This window comes from Choloepus didactylus, chromosome 10, assembly GCF_015220235.1.
Source record: "Choloepus didactylus isolate mChoDid1 chromosome 10, mChoDid1.pri, whole genome shotgun sequence".
In the NCBI taxonomy this organism is placed as follows: Eukaryota; Metazoa; Chordata; class Mammalia; order Pilosa; family Megalonychidae; genus Choloepus; species Choloepus didactylus.
Genome location: NC_051316.1, coordinates 48,234,092 through 48,253,719, shown reverse-complemented (window position 1 = coordinate 48,253,719; position 19,628 = coordinate 48,234,092). Strand labels below are relative to the sequence as shown.

General features: G+C 32.2%; 1 protein-coding gene across 5 annotated transcripts in view; it reads left to right on the top strand.

The window, feature by feature from the left end:
* The window catches only part of LOC119504870 (COBW domain-containing protein 3), a 50,138-nt gene that overhangs the window by 21,141 nt on the left and 9,369 nt on the right, over window positions 1-19,628 (top strand). For all 5 annotated transcript variants that reach the window (XM_037797471.1, XM_037797469.1, XM_037797470.1 and 2 more), the window contains 5 exons: window positions 548-585; window positions 7,247-7,293; window positions 9,004-9,090; window positions 11,858-11,902; window positions 18,552-18,608. In XM_037797471.1, the coding sequence (XP_037653399.1) occupies window positions 548-585; window positions 7,247-7,293; window positions 9,004-9,090; window positions 11,858-11,902; window positions 18,552-18,608 (274 nt within the window). The remainder of the gene's footprint in view (window positions 1-547; window positions 586-7,246; window positions 7,294-9,003; window positions 9,091-11,857; window positions 11,903-18,551; window positions 18,609-19,628) is intronic.

The following is a 19,628-nucleotide window of genomic DNA, read 5'->3' as shown; positions in this document are numbered from 1 at the left end:
ATAAATTTAGAGATTGCTAAGTTAATTAAATGTTTGGAAACTTAGATACATGTTACTTAAAACATTTATGTGAGTTAAATTTGTTCAGAGATTAGGAATAAGATATCTTAAGACCTCTCAGATATGCTGAGCAAAAATTTAAATGTCTTAATTTTACATTGTATAAAAATAAGCTAGAAATGACCTTTCTTGTGTCATTTATCACATTCCACTCTATGTTATGTATTTGTTCCATATTTTGGATTCTAAGCATCTTAAAGGCCAGGAAAATCTTATTTTCTTGTTTGTTTGTTTAAACTCCTCTATAGTGCCTTGAAACTGTGCCTGGCACTAGATACTGAATGTATATTTGGAATGCATTGACTTATAAATGGAATTGAATTAAATTGTGGCATTTGTAAGAAAAGAAACAGTGCTTTGTTTTACTGAGTATTTGTGAACTGAAATAGTAGATTAGTTTTAATTTTCATTTTCAAGTATGGCTGTACAAAAATGTTAATAAACACTTCTTTTTTAAAAGGTGATTAAAATGCCTATTCCTTTATAGGTATCATAACTGTTGTGGACTCAAAATATGGATTAAAAGTAAGTTAAGAGATTGCTATCTATGAGTTACTAATTGTTAGGAGACAGGCACATGAGGGTTTATTATGTTCTTTCTACATTTGTATCTGTTTGAAATTTTCTTTAACAAAAAGCTTTTTATAAAAAGTTTCCTGAATAATAAGTGAAAATTTGTCTGTTTTTATGCATATATTTCCTTTTTAATACTATGGTTTGACTTAGAGATAAAATTTGAAATTATTATATTTTGTAATAAGAATATGGGGTCAGAATATCAACTCTGGGTATGTGTAACTCCTCACTAGGATTCAGTCCCACTGTTGATGAATCTTCCTGCTTGATAGACAAAATTGAGCTTGATAAAGAATAAGAGATCTTATTTTTCTTGTTAAACTGCTAATAGACGAATTTTTAAAAAAGATTGCTTTACCTTATTTTGAAGAAACAGTATTTATGTATAGGGTTAGTGAGAAGGAACTCTCCATTAAGAGGCATCCTGCTAGGAATGTTTTTGTAATTACCAGATGCATTTAAAATAGGCTTCAATTTATAAAATGCATTTGGAAAGATTTTTGAAAGCATGCTGTTGCATACAGTAAAATAATATTTCTTAGCTTTCCAAGTGTAATGTTACTAAAGGCAGAAGAGAATGAAATTATCTCCCACCCTCCAACCCCAATCTTTAATAGGGCCCAATGTAATCATTTCTTAGAAATTTAAATTTAATGTTTAAAAAATTCATGACAGCTTTGCTTTCTACCCCATAATATATCTGAATTTGTTTTAATTTTTAGAAGTTTGTTTTTCTTCCTATTCTTCAATAAAATTTTGCTCTATGAAAATATATCAGGTTTGTCAAATGGCTACCAATACCCCTTTTCAAGTCCTTCAAGACCTTCAGGGATAGAGCACCCTAATTTGAGAAGTTTGGAAGATAACTCCTTTTTAGGATTTTAAGTCCAAATTTACTAATATACTTAATAACCAAAGAAAGACCCCAAATCTTACAGTTTTATTCAGAAAATTTCTAAGGACTCCTCTGAAATCATATTTCTAGTAAAACGGAGTTAGCAAAAAAAAGTCAAATTCTCATTCTGAATGTTTGTTATAGGCATGTTTGAGTCCATTTCCTATATATATTTATTGCCAAATTTTGGATATCTACGAGATAGATTGCAGCTAAGACATTTCATTGATAGACAAATTGAGATGCCCAAAGTTAAACTGATTAGTATTTCATGTCTTTTATCATTATAGGTATAACCTTATATGTGTGTTTGGATGTGGAAGGGAGTTAAATAGAATCTATTATCAGTGTAATAGAGGCAAAAAAAAAAAAAAGCAACAATCTGAGTAATGCAAACACAATAAATGTTTAACCCCCTTCTAACTTGATAAACCCTCTTGAATTATTAATTCAGCATACCCACACAAAACTGACATACTCTCAGGATAATGGAAACTTTAGATTTCCAAGTTATCCAAAAGTTAGCCAGATACTAACTTTTCCTTTATATAAAGAATTTGCTAACTTGTCCAATTCCTCTTGTTGCAAGGCTTGACCTTAGTAGCTGTTTGTGATTCAGAGAATTCTGAGGCAGTACAAGTAATGACACTTGGATAATGGGCAGCAATTTAAGAGTGTCATGCTTCACAGAGCCAGCCCATCACAAGTAAAGCTGAAAAATGGTACCCTGTGGCCAGCCAGCCAAATTGAAACTGAAGTGGTAATTGATATCATGGGCTATCACTCTAATGGGATTGTCACCGATTGATCTGAAATATTCATTTTTTAATCATGGGCAAAGAATTGGACAACTTAAAATGACAGCTCTCTGTTCTCAGGACTTGACACCCAAGCTACTGACATTGTTCTTTTCAGTTCTGCAAACGTGACAGCATTTAATGCAATAGAATCAACGAATGAAGCTACACAGAAAAGGTCAAGCAAGAGGTTTCTTTTTGGTTCCCTGTTGTATTGCACAAGCTGTTGAAATAATTCTGTCAGAGAAGAGTTTGGCTTAGAAAAGGCCAGAAAAATAAATAGACTGACATTACGCCATTATTTTTTTGAGCTAAAATAGTGTTAGATCTATAACCAATTCATATGGAAGAAATAGCCTCCTGGTTGGTGGTTTTTTTATTTTTATTTTATTTTTATTTTTAACGTTTGTCATCTTTGAAACTAGATTTGTTTCCACTTTGGAAATAAAGCCAGTGAGTTTTAAGGTTTTTTTTTTTTTTTCTTTGCTTTGTTTTGTTCTGGGCTGCCTTGTCCAGCCTGTTTCTCTATTTCTGCAGAAAAGAATACCTTGTAGTACTTACTGAAGTTCTGTGTATAATGGTGTTATTTTAAAGTGTTCCCTTTTTTTTTTTTCTTATGATGGGCTAAATTGGGGAAGTGAACCTTAATTTTTTGAAAATATTGGATTAGTTACTACCAAAATTATTTTTTTCTTATTTTGATATATAAGCAAAAGCCATAGTCTCTAATCAGACAAGGAATCCTTTGGACATATATATAACCTATTTTGCAAAAATTTCTCCTTAATGTACCTGTATAGTTGGATAGAATAGATTTTTCACTTTGTTTTTATTTATAAATGGAAGTCATCTGACTTAATGATTAATGGTATCTAATGTATTGTGGGAGAATGTTTTTTCAGAAAGCAGACATTTTGCAAAGTTTGAGTAGGTAGAAAGTTATATAAGAGAAATGTTGGGCTGATATATAGAGAAAATAAGTGTTACTCATCATTTATAATTTCTTTATGTTTATATAATCTTTATGTTCATAAAGCAGGATACTTATCTCTTCTGCTATAATTATACATCATTATTATGTATCATATTCTTAATAGAATTCTACATATTGAGAAGCTTATTTTGGGGGATTTTGTTTTATTTTTATACTTGATAACTTTTTTGTTTTAATAATTCAATTTTATTGAGATATTCACATACTATACAGTCATACACAGCATACAATCAGTAGTTCACAGTACCACCATATAGTTGTGCATCCATCACCAATATCAATTTTTGAACATTTTCGTTACCACACACACAAAAGTAATATGGATAAAACTTAAAGTGAAAAAGAATAATTAAGGTAAAAAAGATCACCAGGAGCTTGTGGATAAAAATTAAAGTGAAAAAGAATAATTAAGGTAAAAAAGATCACCAGGTGCTTTTTTTTTTTTTTTTCCCCCCTTTTTTCTACTCATCCATCCATACACTGGACAAAGGGAAGTGTGATCCACATGGCTTTCCCAATCACATTGTCACCCCTCATAAGCTACATTTTTATACAATCGTCTTCAAGATTCAAGGGTTCTGGGTTGTAGTTTGATAGTTTCAGATATTCACTGCTAGCTATTCCAATTCGTTAGAACCTAAAAAGGGTTGTCTATATTATGCGTAAGAGTGCCCACCAGAGTGACCTCTCGGCTCCTTTTGGAATCTCTCAGCCACTGAAACTTATTTCATTTCATTTCACATCCCCTTTTTGGTCAAGATGTTCTCCATTCCATGATGCTGGGTCCAGATTCCTCCCTGGGAGTCATATTCCATGTTGCCAGGGTTATTTACAGCCCTGGGTGTCAGATCTTATGTAGAGGGGAGGGCAGTGATTTCGTTTGCCAAGTTGGCTTAGCTAGAGAGAGAGGGCCACATCTGAGCAACAAAGAGGCATTCAGGAGGGGACACTTAGGCACAATTATAAGCAGGCCTAGCCTCTCTTTTGCAGCAACAGTCTTCCCAAGGGCAAGTCCCATGATTGAGGGCTCAGCCCATCAAACCACCAGTCCCCAATGTCTGTGAGCACATCAGCAACCATCAAGGTGGAGAAGCCCAACACCCCATGCATTCTCCCCACAAATGTTCACATTAGTGGTAGCATATAATATTTCTCTTTTTGTGCATGACTTATTTCACTTAGCATTATGTCTTCAAGGTTCATCCAAGTTATCATATGTTTCATGACATCGTTCCTTCTTACTGCTGCATAGTATTCCATTGTGTGTATATACCACATTTTATTTATCCACTCATCTGTTGAAGGACATTTGGGTTGTTTCCATCTCTTGGCAATTGTGAATATTGCTGCTTTGAACATTGGGGAGCAGATATCTGTTCACGTCACTGCTTTCAGATCTTCTGTGTATATACCGAGAAGTGCAATCGCTGGATCGAAGGGTAACTCTATATCTAGTTTTCTAAGGAACTGCCAGACTGTCTTCCAGAGTGGCTGAACCATTATACAGTCCCACCAACAATGAATAAGAGTTCCAATTTCTCCACATTCTCTCCAGCATTTGTAATTTCCTGTTTGTTTAATGGCAGCCATTCTAACTGGTGTGAGATGGTATCTCGTTGTAGTCTTAATTTGTATCTCTCTAATAGCTAGTGATGCTGAACATTTTTTCATGTGTTTCTTAGCCATTTGTATTTCCCCTTCAGAGAACTGTCTCTTCATATCTTTTGCCCATTTTATAATTGGGCTGTCTGTAATATTGTCATTGAGTTGCAGGATTTCTTTATATATGCAAGATAACTTGATAACTCTTGACTGCTTGGAGATAGTAAAATGTTAGTACATCCCAGTTAGGTTTGAGAGAAGATTTCTAATTTTCTGGAGAAGTAAGTGCATTCAAAACATTGTGAGTTACTTTGTAAAACTACCATTTTATTATTTCCATTTAAATATGGAAATTCAAAAACAAATTTTGAATTCTTCTGCTGTATCTTTCATATGCCTCACCAATTCATAGCCAAATAGCCCCCAATTTGTTTGTAAATAAAGTTTCCCAAAAGTCAGCATAGAATATATTGAGAAATATTTCATCTCTAAAGAATTCTCAGTATTACAGGATCATTCAAAGGCAGGTAACTTGCCAAAAATTACATCTTTTTAAAGTAAATTGCTGCTAACTGAAAAGGGATTTGTTCTGCATGTTGTATAGATGTTTTCAAGTAATAAAATCCATGTATCCATGCCAGCAAATAGGGGGTGTTAACTAGAATTTATTTACAAATATTTATTGAGCTCATGTGTCAGGCATCATTCTAGGATTTGGTAACAGTCTTGTTCTCTAGAGATGGATGACATAATAATGGGATTTATTATAGCCTCAGGCCAAGAATAATTACGAGAAAATATTAAACTTGGTCTTTTGGCATGGAATAATTTTTGATATAATATTCTCTGAGTTTTGTAGCTTCCATAATTGCATAATAGGTCTGCAGTTGAATTTTTATGATTGTGCCCAAAGTGGAAATCAGTATGTTATTACCATAGTTTTAGTTTAGAATGATTTTCCCCAAAACAGAATTTGGTAAACTTTTAGAAGAAAAAAAGTTTTCCCCTATAGACTTAGTCAAGGCTGTTATTACCAACTTGCCCTTAGGTTCAAGCTATCCAAACACCTTGATGATCTACTTCCCCATAAAACTGATTTAGTGAAGTAACCTTGAATTTAATATTTAGATAATTTTTATGCATTTGCTCTTATGTGATTACTAATATTTGTGTAACACTGTATACAAGACCGATTTTACAAAGCAGTCTTTCACTTAGACTTAAAATTGTATGTTCATTTTCTATTAAGCAGTGCTCTTGTAAAAAAAAAAAATAGCCCTACAGTATGGTATCCTGTGATATTAGATTTAGTGTAGATTTAGTTTCTTCCTTTATAAAATGAGAATAGTCATTTTATATGATTGTTATGAAGGCTAAATGAAACAATGTATATGAAAAGGATTTAATCTGTAAAGTTTGATTCACATATAAAGAATATTACTGTAACCTATTAAGATCCCTCTAAACCTCAGTAGGCAGTTTTTTTTGTTGTGACAGGAAGTATCTATTGAGGTTTAAGGTGATGAGGGTTTAAGGTGATGGGATTAATGACATTAGGAATATAAATACGATTATGGGTGGTGGTGGTGGTGGGGAAACTGCTCCCAGAGAAATGAAAACTGCCATGGGTCTCTAAGTCAATGTCAAAACGTTTATTGTTTTCAGAGGTCAGCAAATTAAACAGTTGCGCTAAGAGGCCAGATCTCTCAATGTGGATTTCTAAATAATAAACTGCCTTTAGGCTAGAATTAGGTCTGTGTTTTTTCTAAAGCTTATTTGTTTCTAGATAATTTGAAGGCCCATTTACTGAGCTCATATTGTGTTTTTCAGATTTTGGAGTAGGGAGTGGAAATGGGGGAAAGTATATTAGATTTTAAGAAAGTACAATTTCAGTTATTATCCCTTTTTTAAAGTAATAATGAATATTTAGAACAAGAACAATTTTCTAAAAAAGAATATACCTAAATCTGAACTATAGTTGTCTATGTTTTTAAGAGATTATTTAAATCTGGATCATTTTCCTTTTAAGAAAAAGAAAAAGGTGTGTGTGTGTGTGTGTGTGTGTGTGTGTGTGTGCAAAATCCTAAGCCCTCCATCCCCCAAAAGAAAACTCATAGGTTCAGTGTAGAAAAAAATTGCAGAGGAGAAGAAAAATGCTTTCAGATTGAAAAGTTGTTCTGAATGTGTATATCCAGTAATGGAACTTTCTGAAATCTTTATTAATAGAGGCAAGGAAGGGGTCTCTAAAGTAAAATCCTTTATGTTGACGTTATATTTTGCGTTACAATACAGTAAACTTTTTAAAACTTTGTTTTTGTTTAGCATTTATCAGAAGAAAAAGCTGATGGCATTATCAATGAAGCTACTAGGTATTTCAATTTAAAGTTTATATTGATAGCTGACTAACTAGAAAGAAAATCATTAGTATGAAAACCAAACGCAAACTAAAAAATAAATTTAAAACAATGTAGTCAAGGAAAATTTTTCTTTTTTCTTGTAGTTAAATCATTGCTAGCAGTTCATAATGGACTATAAATAAAATTTTGTTTAAAACCATTCTTATTATAGCATAAGATGAGTACTGCACATAAGAGTTCTTTGTGAGGAGCCCTGAAGCATTAATGTTTTCAAATACTTTCTTGTTCTCAAACAATTTCTTCATGAAGGTTATTATCAAAAATAGTTGGGTCACTTATTGTCTTCTTTAACAGTAATTTATTTGATTTAAATGTTTACTGTTATTCAGAACAGCAGAACAAAAAGTAAAATTAATTTGGCATTTAGAATATTATGTTTTATTTAAAGACCATTATGTTCCTGATTGGATTGTCTCCAGACTTATAAATATTTAAGGTAGTTTGCCAGTTCTGAGCATATTCTTGCTAATGGGATAAAGGTTTGAGATAAATGACAGTCAATAAATACGCTGCTGGTTTTAACAGTGAGGCCCCCTGGGATTTGCTATGAATAATCCAGACATAAATAAAAATGACTAAAACAATTGATTCCCTACTATTTGGGAGTATGTACTTTGTGGTTTTTTAATTGTACCTAAACACTGCCTTAGGTATATAGTTATGATTCTAATTAGAATGAACTGAAATGTTTTTGTAACTTTTTCCTTGGAAAAAAAAAAAGGTTATATAGAAAATATAAACAAGCCAAATAGAAAATGACAAAATGTTTTAAAAGCCAAAAGAGAGTTAAATGTAGTAGTCCTCCAATTCAGGGGTTGCCTTTGAGAAATAGATATATATTCAGTCATTCATTTAGAATTTACTTAAACAAAAATGGGATTGTGTTGTACATACTGTTGAAAGCTGCCTTTTCAGTTAAAGTTAATTTAGTTTGAGTATTTGGTTTTGTTCTTTGAAATAACTGGCTATACCTTTAGGTAGCATGAGATAAAGGTTAGGAACAAATAGTCTCATGATGAAAATTTTCTGAAGAATGGAACAAAATTTAAAGAATCCTCAGCCTTACTGCTTCTGTTAATAGAAAATAGAACTTCTAGTTAGAGTAAGCCATTTTGTTATCCAGTATTGTCAACTGAGTTCTTTAACATGAATATCTGCATATTTATTTTACAAAGATAATATATATTTGTAGTGGTATAGAAGGCATTTATGCAAGATCATAAAATATCTTCTGAAATGCATTTTTAAAAAAACTAATATAGTGTTAATGTTAAGTGTTCTCTTTATTACTTTGAAAATTATGGTAACTATTAAATAGGATATTTTGTTCACTAGGCTATCTTTGTTATTACCATATTGGATATATACATTTTATATATTTCTTTACAAAGGAAAGCATGACTTGAAACTATCATATTTTTTGAGGCTTATCTTTGTAGATCCAGAGTGTTGTGCAAGTAGAAGCTCTCAGTAAATATTTTTGAATGAATAATGTGAAATCAGAATTTATATAATGACAAATACAATTCATTCATACTATCTGAAGAATGATAAGCAGAGAGGAGTAAACAGAATCACTATTATAGAGCATTATATTGATCTTTTTGTTTTTAATTTCTTAACTTTTCCCTTTTGATGTCTACTCTTTGTTTGCTAATTTAGGCAGGTTGCCTTGGCAGATATCATCATCATCAATAAAACAGACTTGGTTCCAGAAGAGGATTTACACAAATTAAGAACAACCATTAGGTACAAAAGTATAAATGTGTTAAATACCCACAAATCCGAAGTGTACTATATGAAATATTTTTACCATGACTTATTGCCCTGTAGAAACTTAAGGTTCAAGGTTGACCTGCTTCAAGTGAGAATTACTTATATTGTTGTGGGCAGACTGATTGTTATGTAAATAATAATATATGAAATGATTCCCCATTTCTTACAGAATATAATTCAAAAATTGGAGACTGATGTTTAAGGTCCTTTGACACTGCCTTTTCCTATCTTCTCTTGGATTCTTTCCCAATATGAAGTCTCCCTAACTTTAGGATGATTAACTTAACTTTCCCATGTATGTGTCTTGCCAAATTCTTCCTTCACACACAATCCCTGAATTCCTTCATCTGTTTTTTTTTTTTAAACAATGTTATCCATTCTGTAGAACCCATTTAACATACACTCACCCACACCTAAACACACCCACACACACCCCTCCTCTGTGAAGTTTTCCCTCACTCAGGTGGTTTCAGTTTTCTCTGAACCCTTGTTGAATTGATGTCTTCCTTAACTGTCAACTAGCCATGCCCTGTCTTCCAGCTTGCTTTATTGTCCTCAGTGTCCATGGTCAAGGCTGATAAACACAGGACAATAGGAATGATACCCAAGTATGTGTTAAATGATCCAAAAGTCATTTTACTGACTGTTCTGGAGAACCCATTCCTTTCTAAACAAGGACAGACTTTTCAAATACGTAGTTAGAGTTCATGGACTTGATTTAGTATTATTTTGTAAGTCCAAAACTAATAAATGCCATATACAAAAAGACATTTAATAGCTTTTATTATTAGTCATCCTTAATGAGTATGATACCTGTGCATGATGGCTCAGAATTACTCTTTCTGGTTTTTATAACTTCTACTGACATCAGATTTTGAATCTGTCAGTGCCGGTTCATGTATTATATGTTATAAATTGAGTCAATAAAGGTAAGGCTCATTAGGAGATTGGGTGCAATGATTAATGATTATGGAATAAAGAAATACATGTATTTCTTCATATTTGGTCTTATTTTAATCATAATATCCTTAAACTTTACTGTAAAAAATTATGATACTATCACCATATAGAGGGGGCAGTTTATGATAATGTCTTCATGTAGAGAGGGTAGTTAGTATTGTATAATACTTAAGATTATGGACTTTGAATGCTTGGGTCCTAATTGTTGGTCTGTTCTTCACTGTGTTCTTAGGGAATTTATTTAACTTTTTAAATTAAAAGTCTCCCCTGTAAGACGGGAATAATACTTACCTCATTAGTTTATATGAGGATTATATAAGATGATGTTGTTAAACTTTGCACAGTGCCTAAAATATAGTAAGTACTCTGTTAGCTATTATTAACCTTGTTATAATGTAGATTTTTTTCAAAGCTTATATACTGATTTCAAGTTATAGTGAATAAAAAAATGAAAGAAAAAGATGTCTGATACTTTCATAGAAAGCAGTGAATAGAGATTAGTTTACCCCTGTTGACAGTGGTCTTCTAAATTTTGCTTCTGTTTTCAAAATCTTATGTAACATTGTGATTGCTAGAAAGGAGAACATAATCTATTTAACAAACATTTTCCACATAAAAGGGATAATTATTATTATTTGGGTTTTATAAATTTTACACATATTGATTATCTAAGCCGGCTCTCTAACACCAGAAATACTATTAGCCGTCTTACTGCCAGCCTATATAAGAATACCAGAAAAGAATTTGGAAGAAGCAGTTTGGTAAATTACAAACTATTTTAACTTTTTTTTTTTTTTTCAGTTTAGGCAAAATTCATATAACATAAAAATAACCAGTTTGAAGTAGACAATTCATCAGCATTTACATTTATAATATTGTACAATCATCTCCCCTATGTAGTTCCAAACATTTTCGTCACCCCAAAAGGAAACCGTGTGCACACTAAGCAGTTACTCACTCTTTCCCATTGCCCTCAGCCCCTGGTAACCACCAGTCTGCTTTCTGTCTCTGTTCTGGATATTTCATATGCATGGCATCATACAATATTTGACCTTTTGTACCTGACTTCTTTCACTTAGAATAATGTTTTCAAGGTCATACTCATGGTAGCATGTGTCAGTACTTCATTCATTTTATGACTGAATAATATTCCATTGTATGTATCTACCACAGTAAGTCATTCATCTCTTGATGGATATTTGGGTTGTTTCCATCTTTTGGATATTTTGAATAGTACTGTTAGGAACATGTATGTAGCTGTATTTGTTTGATACCTGTTTTCAGTTATTTTGAGTATATAACTAGGAGTGGAATTGCTGGGTCAAATGGTAATTCTATGTTTAACTTTTTGAGGACCAGCCAAATTATTTCCACTGCAGCTGAACCATCTTGCATTCCTACTGGTAAAATACATGAGGGTTCCAATTTCTCCACATCCTCACCAACACTTGTTATTCTCCATTAAAAAAGTTTTTTGTTATTATTATTATAGCCTTCCTATTGGGTGTGAAGTGGTATCTCATTGTGTTTTTGATTTGCATGCAGCAGGTTTTTGCATATCAAGTTTTCTTAAGTGGAGTATATCAGACTTATAGTGTGAAGGAAAAGAATATTTAAACTATTAAAAATGTAATTTTTGAGTGGCTATTTTTTATTTTTTCTAGTTCCAGATATATTCATACATGCTTATTTCCTGTTTTAGAAGTAATGTGCCTTGTGTGTGTTTTTCAGAAGTTAATATTTACTTTTTTGCCTTTCCTTCCTCATCTTTTTACTTCAGATCAATGAATGGATTAGGAAAAATTTTGGAAACACAAAGATCAAGGTACTTTTAAAAGCATTTATTAATGTTAATACTAAATAATATTAATTGAATATTAATAATAAATATTCTTGATTCTGAGATTAATAATGATGCAGGTGCATTTTTAAAAAATGGGACACATAAAGTGTTGTCTTGACTGCTCTTTATAAATTAGTTTGGCATATTTAGTTACCACATTTGCTTTACTTTTTTGAACCATAACTTCAGAGCCATGATAACACTGTGTAATTGCTTTTGCTTAATGAGGAAAAAAAGATAAGGCTGTCTACCACTCAAGAAGATAATCAGTACAGAAATCTGAAAGTTTATACTGTTAGGAATCTTATCTTAATTTGAAATATTTAAATAGATTTTTAATATTTTTAAAAACCTAAGTGTTTTGTAGTTTGCAAAAAAAAATGCAACATGTAAAATATTAATAACTTTTATCTTTAGGTTTCTTACATATCCCTTTTTAAAATTTTGATTTCCATTCTCTGTAGGTTCTCTCATTTTGTTCTCTGTACAGGTGTGCATTACTTTATATAATAGTTGTGCTCTGAAAACATCTGTAAAATGGATTTCTGTAGAGTGAACTCTGTTTTCCATTAACTGCTATTGTGGTTTCAGAAACTTTCTGTACAGATATATTTTGTTAGGGTCTTATTCTGGCAATAATGGCTCAGCAGCTGATAGACCCAGCAACATGCAGCCAGCAGCTCTGAGGCTTACAGCTGACAGTCTAGTTCCACCCAGTCCCTACTTGAGAGATTCTTTCCTTGGAAGTGCAGCAGAGGCCTTACTTGAGTGGCTTGTCTGCTATGGCAGAGATTAGAGGTGCTGACAGACTACCATAAGTGTTAGGCAGGACCAGCAGCAGCTGTTTATATGGGCGTGAACAGCTGGAGGATTAATTTGGTATGCATTTTCAGGAGCAGTTCATCTGCTGGCAGGGGTACCAAAAAATAACTTTAGTTTAAGTCCTCCAGAAGCATATACCAAACATGCTCCCTGCAATTCAAATTCCATTGTTGAAAATTTCTGATATCGTAACTCATACCATGAGCCTTTCCTCAGTATCACTCTTTTCCCATTTCATTTTACTTTCTTTTTTTCTTGAATTTTTCTGTTCTATCCAAAATGACCTGAAGACAACCACACAACTATTAAGTAAGCATTTAAAAATGTTACCCCTAAATAGTTTTGGTTCTTTAATAGTAGCATTTACTTAGTTCATATTTGTAAATATCTTAAATCAATTTTTTAAAGGTCCCTGGATTTATCTTGCTTAACTTGTCTTTATGCTGGTTTGCATTTTGGACATCTCCATCTCTTGCTTAAAGGCTTCATCTTGAACCATTTATCATGTAATGATTTTGATTTCTATATTACATTTCTGATATCTATTAATATTACAGAATGGTTCACATGCAGTTTAATTTTTATTACTTCAAGTGGATGAATGAACAAGCAAACAAATTCTCCTTTTTTCTTCAGTTTCTTCAGTGTCTGATATTTGCCAGTATATATTGAAAATCTAGGAACTTTCTGAACTAGCATGTCTTGCTATGAAGAATCTTTGCTAGTATTCTTTTCAGTAAAGGTCGGGTGTCCATGGTAGAATTCTTACTATTGGATCAAAAATCAGTTATTAAATATTTTCTGAAATTCTCTGAGGCATAGCAAGTCAAGCTTCCCAGTTTAGAAACTGGAGGTTTGGCTCATAACAAAATAGTTGAAATCACTCTGATGGAAGTTTTGTTTTACTGTTTTATTGTAATTCCTTTAGCATTTTGTGCTTTTAAGGACCCTGGCAATAGTAAAAGTGGTGTAAGCTTAATGTGGAAAAAGGCTCACCTTAAGTATTCTAAGATTAAGGAATAAGAATGGCATATAGATGTAGCAGCGTTTGTGTTTTTTTTTTAAAGCATCTGTGAAATTTTAATTTTGAAATATATCCTTTTGAAATTTAGAACATCAAAAGCAGTAAACAGCAACTATGTGTTTACAAAGGCACTTCAAACATTTTTAATAGATATATATGTAATAGATGATAAATATTTCAATCAATAAGAATCAGTAAGAATCAATAAGATTACAGTAATCTCCAGCTGTCCCAATAAATGTCATTTATAGAAGGATCCAGTTCCGAACAAGAATTGCATTTAGCTGTCATATTTCTTTGGTTTCTTTTAGTCATTAGTCTTTGCTTTACTTTTGTGACTTTGAACCTTTTCTATATTATAGATCATTTATTTTGTAAAATGTCCTTTTGTGTGGATTTTTCTGAAGTTTCCTCATTATTTGGTTCATTTATGTACATTTCTTTGGTATTAATTGTCTTTTGGAGAAGATGTAGGCTTCTTTATTTTATTTTCTTATATTTGATTTCATAGTCTATGAAAATTATTATCCATACTTGTTCTTACACATTTCCTCAGTTATGAAGCCCTTCCCATTGGTTATTTTCATGGTTGTCTTTGTTTGGATCATCTCCATTAAAACAATAATTTAGTTGATTAAGAATAGGCTTCACATTCCATAATCATTGTTGAGAATCTTTACCATTCATGGTTGTGGGCCTGCAGGCACATATATTTAGGTCACTCTTTATGTACAAGTATCATGTACTCAAGTCCTTGCATCATGCAAGGTATACAGTTTTGACTGTAGCTATATAATGTAAGAGCCTGTTGATGTAGCAGTGTTTTAATCATAAAATTTAATTTGATTTAAGGGCAGATAGAAGTTCTAATAACTTCAGACATAGGAGTGGAAGATTAGAAGTGTCATTCCTATCTTTTCCAGGCTTTTAAGAGATTTAAGTGGACACTTCAGAACAGAGGAAAGCCAAAATCCAATTGATCTATTTTAAGTTATTCAATTCTACAACTATTTGACTGTTCTACTAGTTGCCAGGCATTTTATAGCATGTTAAGGAGTTAAGCAATAGATAAGGCAAAAACTCTGCCTTCAAGGAGAGGAAGAAGCAAACAAGCAAAAAACATTATATTAAATATTATTAAATATATAACAAATATATAAAATGCATAGAATCGTCTAAGAACAGGAGGAGAGGACTACTCAACCCTTCTTGATGGAGAGTAAGGAAAATTTTGACTGTGTTGGAATGAATAGGAGTTTTCCAGATGGATAAGAGTAGGGATGACTTTTAAAGCTTAAGGAATGGCATGTGGGAAGATTCTCTATTCTAGGGAGCAGTGAATATTTTAGCATGGCTAGAACACCTGTATTGCAGGGAGAAAAAGAGGTATGGCCGAAGAGTAGAATCTTGAGTGCCATAATATGAAGTTTGGGTTTTATACTATAGAGAACAAGGAGTTAGTGAAGGATTTTAAAAGCAGTGTAACTCTTGGGAGATGGGTTGAATGTAACTCCTGGGAGATGGGTTGAATGTGGTGGTGTTCTCTAAGGTAGTTTAGGAAGGAGGAGCAAGTTTGAGGTGGGAAGTGGAGGAAGTTGATTTGGAAAAGGTGATTAGTTCAATTTTGTAAACATTGAGTTTGAGATGCATCTGGGTGGAGGCATTCATAGATTTAGTCCTAAAGTTCAGTAATAAGCTAGTGGATGGTATCTATAACTCATAGATCAGGGATTGGCTGGTGGACCTTGTTTGTGAGAATAACTGGAAGAAAAGATTACTGTGGACAGTTTTCCTAGAGTAGCAGCCAAACTTCACTCCTCACCTTGGAAGACCAAATCCTTCTCTCTTGTCATTTCCCTGTCCGTGGTCTTTGACAAGGTACTTAAAGCAGCCTTTAGATATAGGGAAAATTGAAATTAGTTCTTTGTAAGTAAAAGATTAAATACTCCTGGCATAGACTGTTTAAGAAATTGGAGAAAAGATGAGCTTTTTAAAAAAATTATTTATCAAATAAAAAAGCATTTCCAAACAAAACAAACAAAACAATGGGAAAGACAAATATCCTGAAATAACTTCATTCCTTCCAATATACTCTTACCATACTAAAAAAAATTAACAAACCATATGAACTTTTGAACTTTTTTCTTCCCCCTTTATGTTTGCTTCATTGTCCCATTCAGTTTAAACATTATGGCAATAGTCTTTGGGTTAATATTTGTTTTTTTTTCCCCTCCTATTTTGTACTTTTGGAAGGGATCTTATTTTTTTTTCTTCAAAGGAAGAAAATTAAATATATTTGATGCCATAGTTCTCAAGTCATATGCCTTGGAAAAGGGGGGAAATTAATTAAATAACTTATTTAAGTTTTTTTCTTTATTAGAGAAGTTGTGCATTTTTAGAACAAGCATACATAAAATACAGGATTCCCATATACCACCCTATTATTAATACCTTGCATTGGTGTGGAACACTTGTTACAATTGATGAAAGCACAGTTTTATAGTTGTACTATTAAATATATTTATATTATTAAACTATTTGAAACTATATTATGTCTATAATTTAACTTAGGGTTCACTGTTTGTATAGTGTAGTTTCCCATGGATTTTTTTTTTAAAAAATTTAATTTTGTTAACCATAATTTTGTTAACATTTCCTCTTTTAATCACATTGAGATATATATATTTCAGTGTTGTTAATTGCATTCACAATATTGTGCTACCATCACCACCATCCAATACCAAAACATTTCCATCATTCCAGATAGGAACCCTGTACATTTTGTATCTTAACTTCTCATTCGTTATCTCTACCCCTTCCCCTGGTAACCTACATTCTAGATTCTGATTCCATGAGTTTACTTATTCTATTAGTGAGATCATACAGTATTTGTCCTTTGTTGTCTGGCTTATATCCCACAACATGATGTTGTCAGGGTTCATCCATGTTGTCACATGTATCAGAAACGAAATTTGTTTTTCATGGCTGTACTGTGTTAAGGGAAAGTTCATAGAAACTTTCATCTGGAAACTTGGACCTTTAATACTCTTTCACTCTCCATTTAGAATCTTCTGAGATAACAGTGAGAAATGTTGCCATTTCTTTATTTTCCAGAGTATAATTTGTCCTACTTTTGGAAATACCAAAAGAATCTGGGAGTAAAGGAGAATATTCTCTAAATATGACATATATTCTCAAGGACACTGTCACAGTGAAACTGTAGTTTATTTAGAAGCTTTTGTTTCAAAACTGAATTTTAGTGTTCACACAGTTAGCATGTGTAAGCTTCATTAAATTTTAAGCAATTTCCTGAGCTAAAGATGATAAACTTGGGGGAAAAGCTCATTCATTTGTGACTGTCAATATAAATATTTGCTCAATAGTAAGGGTGAAAAAGGAAATATGTTTAATGTTAAGGCATTGATGTCTCAGTGTAAATTGATATTCAAACATTTCTTCATGGAACATTTACTTCTTTGCTTGATAATTTTCCTAATTCTGCACATCTGGAATGTCCAGAATTTGAAATGTTGCTACATTCATACAGAACTTTGGAGGGTTCTTTTTTTAATAAAATGGGAATTTATCTAACTTGTGCCACAGTAAGCATTCATAATCTAACAGATTATTGTTGCCACAGTGTGAATATATGGCTGACTGCTGAGAATGAACAAAGCAAGCACAGCTGGTCAGTCCTATGTTAAAGGAGATGTTTTATCTTACATGTTTGCACATTTAAAAATTTTTTGAATTTGACCAAGTTTAATTTTCCTTCTAAGAAAATTTAATAAATGTTTGGTGAGCTCCTAGAGTCTAATTTTGAAACTTGATTATACTATTGTCCTTTTCTTTAAAAATTCTTTCATTTTAGCTTTGATTATAGATCAAATCACTGTCCTGTGGTGTTTTGTAGCCTTAATAAAAATTGAAATTAATTCACCAGCCTTTATAAATTTACTTTCATATACTTAAATCAAACCTAATGCTAACTGTTGTATGCTGTTCTCATCTGATTTGAATCTCTGCATTCCTAACCAGATTTAATTATCACTAAATAATGCTGACACATATAATGTTTGTTAAGATAGGGCAGTAACTGGGAAGTTTCAGTCTGCAAGCAACCCCTTTCTGAATGAAATGAAATCAAACCACATTCTTTGGATGTAGATAAGAATCCTAGAAGGAATCAATATTTATACACTCGTTGCTTGTCTACCCATTATTCGTATAATGTTAGATAATATTACTTCATGGGGGCTGGATGGGAGGTGGAGTAAAAGAAATACAAAAATTCCAAAGGTAATGTACCTACACTATTATATTATTTCCATTTGTTCCATTTCCTTCATGTTGTCTTTTGAGTAATTAGCTGCTGCTTAGAACAGTTTCAGTTAAGTGATTTTTTTTTTCCTATAAAAATGTATTTGAAAGCTCGTGAAGCAAGTTTCAGGATTGAAAAGACAATTGAAAGCAAAAAGCAAGCAAGCAAAAAACTCTACAGCTTGTTGAAGTAATAGCCAAGTAATTTTCTGTCTTGATCTTACTCCATCCATTCTCTTTTATGAATATTAAGTATAAATTTTATGTGTAAAGATTTCTGTACAATAAGCATTTTTGTTCCTTCCTGTTATTTTTATTTATTTCCAAAAATAGTATAATATGCTGATAAATCTCTATGTTGATGTTTTTGGCAAAAGAAGAGTCCTGGAGTATTTTTGTTTTTGGGGGGTTAATTGTATATTTCACAGAATTGCACTCTGTTCACATTGGTTTTCTTCCTTTTAGAGTTGATCTCTCTAATGTATTAGATCTTCATGCCTTTGACAGTCTCTCTGGAATAAGGTATGTTCTCTATATTTTCGTCACCTTTATTGTCATATATCTTTCATTGCATGCTTACAGGAGCAATTTTATACAGTTGTACACTTCCTGTCATTCCTTTGGCACGCAGGACCATTCTTAATGAGTTATGTTTTTAAAAGTTTTGTTAACTGTTTAGAAATAAAAATTCAGTTTACTATAAAAATGATAGTATAAATGGCCAACTAATTGTTAATACTTCCACACCAAACGCTAAATAATAGTACTTTTTCTTTGGGAAAATACATGCAATATCCAGAAAGATTTACACAAACACCTCCCTTCTCAGTGTTAGATCAGTCTTGCCTCTTTCCCAGAGGTATCTTTTTCATAAGGAAGGTAAAGAGTAATGACTCCTGGGCATTTGTAGCTTTTTAAGTCTCATGTGTGTCCACATAAGACCATGAATATGGACACCTCTGGGTATTTAGAGTTGCTGAGGCAATTTTGCTTAAAAGCAGGAGTGGTGTGTGGTTCTAAATTTGAAACTCCTAATGCCTGTTCACATATACATATTTTCCTAATTTTGCTTGGGTTCTGTCCTTAAAAACTTATTTTTAACTAGTTGTTGTTTTTTTTTTTTTTTTTTTTCCTTAGTCTTCAGTATTGTTTGCATTTTAAAAACAGCATCTAAAGTAGCCATGAGGTAGGGAATAATAGTGTTTTACTGGGCCTCTTTTACTTTATAAATTTGAGAATTTAAATTCATGTTTAGTTCATTAAAAAAAGAAATAAAATAAATTGAAGGTTGTTTCAACACCCAGAAATGTGGAGTAGGCAGGGCAATTATCTCCTTTTCAGTTTGAAAACTGGAACTCAGGTCAACTTGTAAGTGACATAGTCATTCTGGAATCTAAGTCTTTTTCCTCAATTAAGAGCTAACCATTTCACCTGTAGAACCTTTTCAGAGTAATGAATAACAGGTTAAAATTACAAAGATATTACCAGGGTTTCTGGACAAAATCAGTATTTGCTTTTCTAATTTAAGTTAGTAGGAAGATA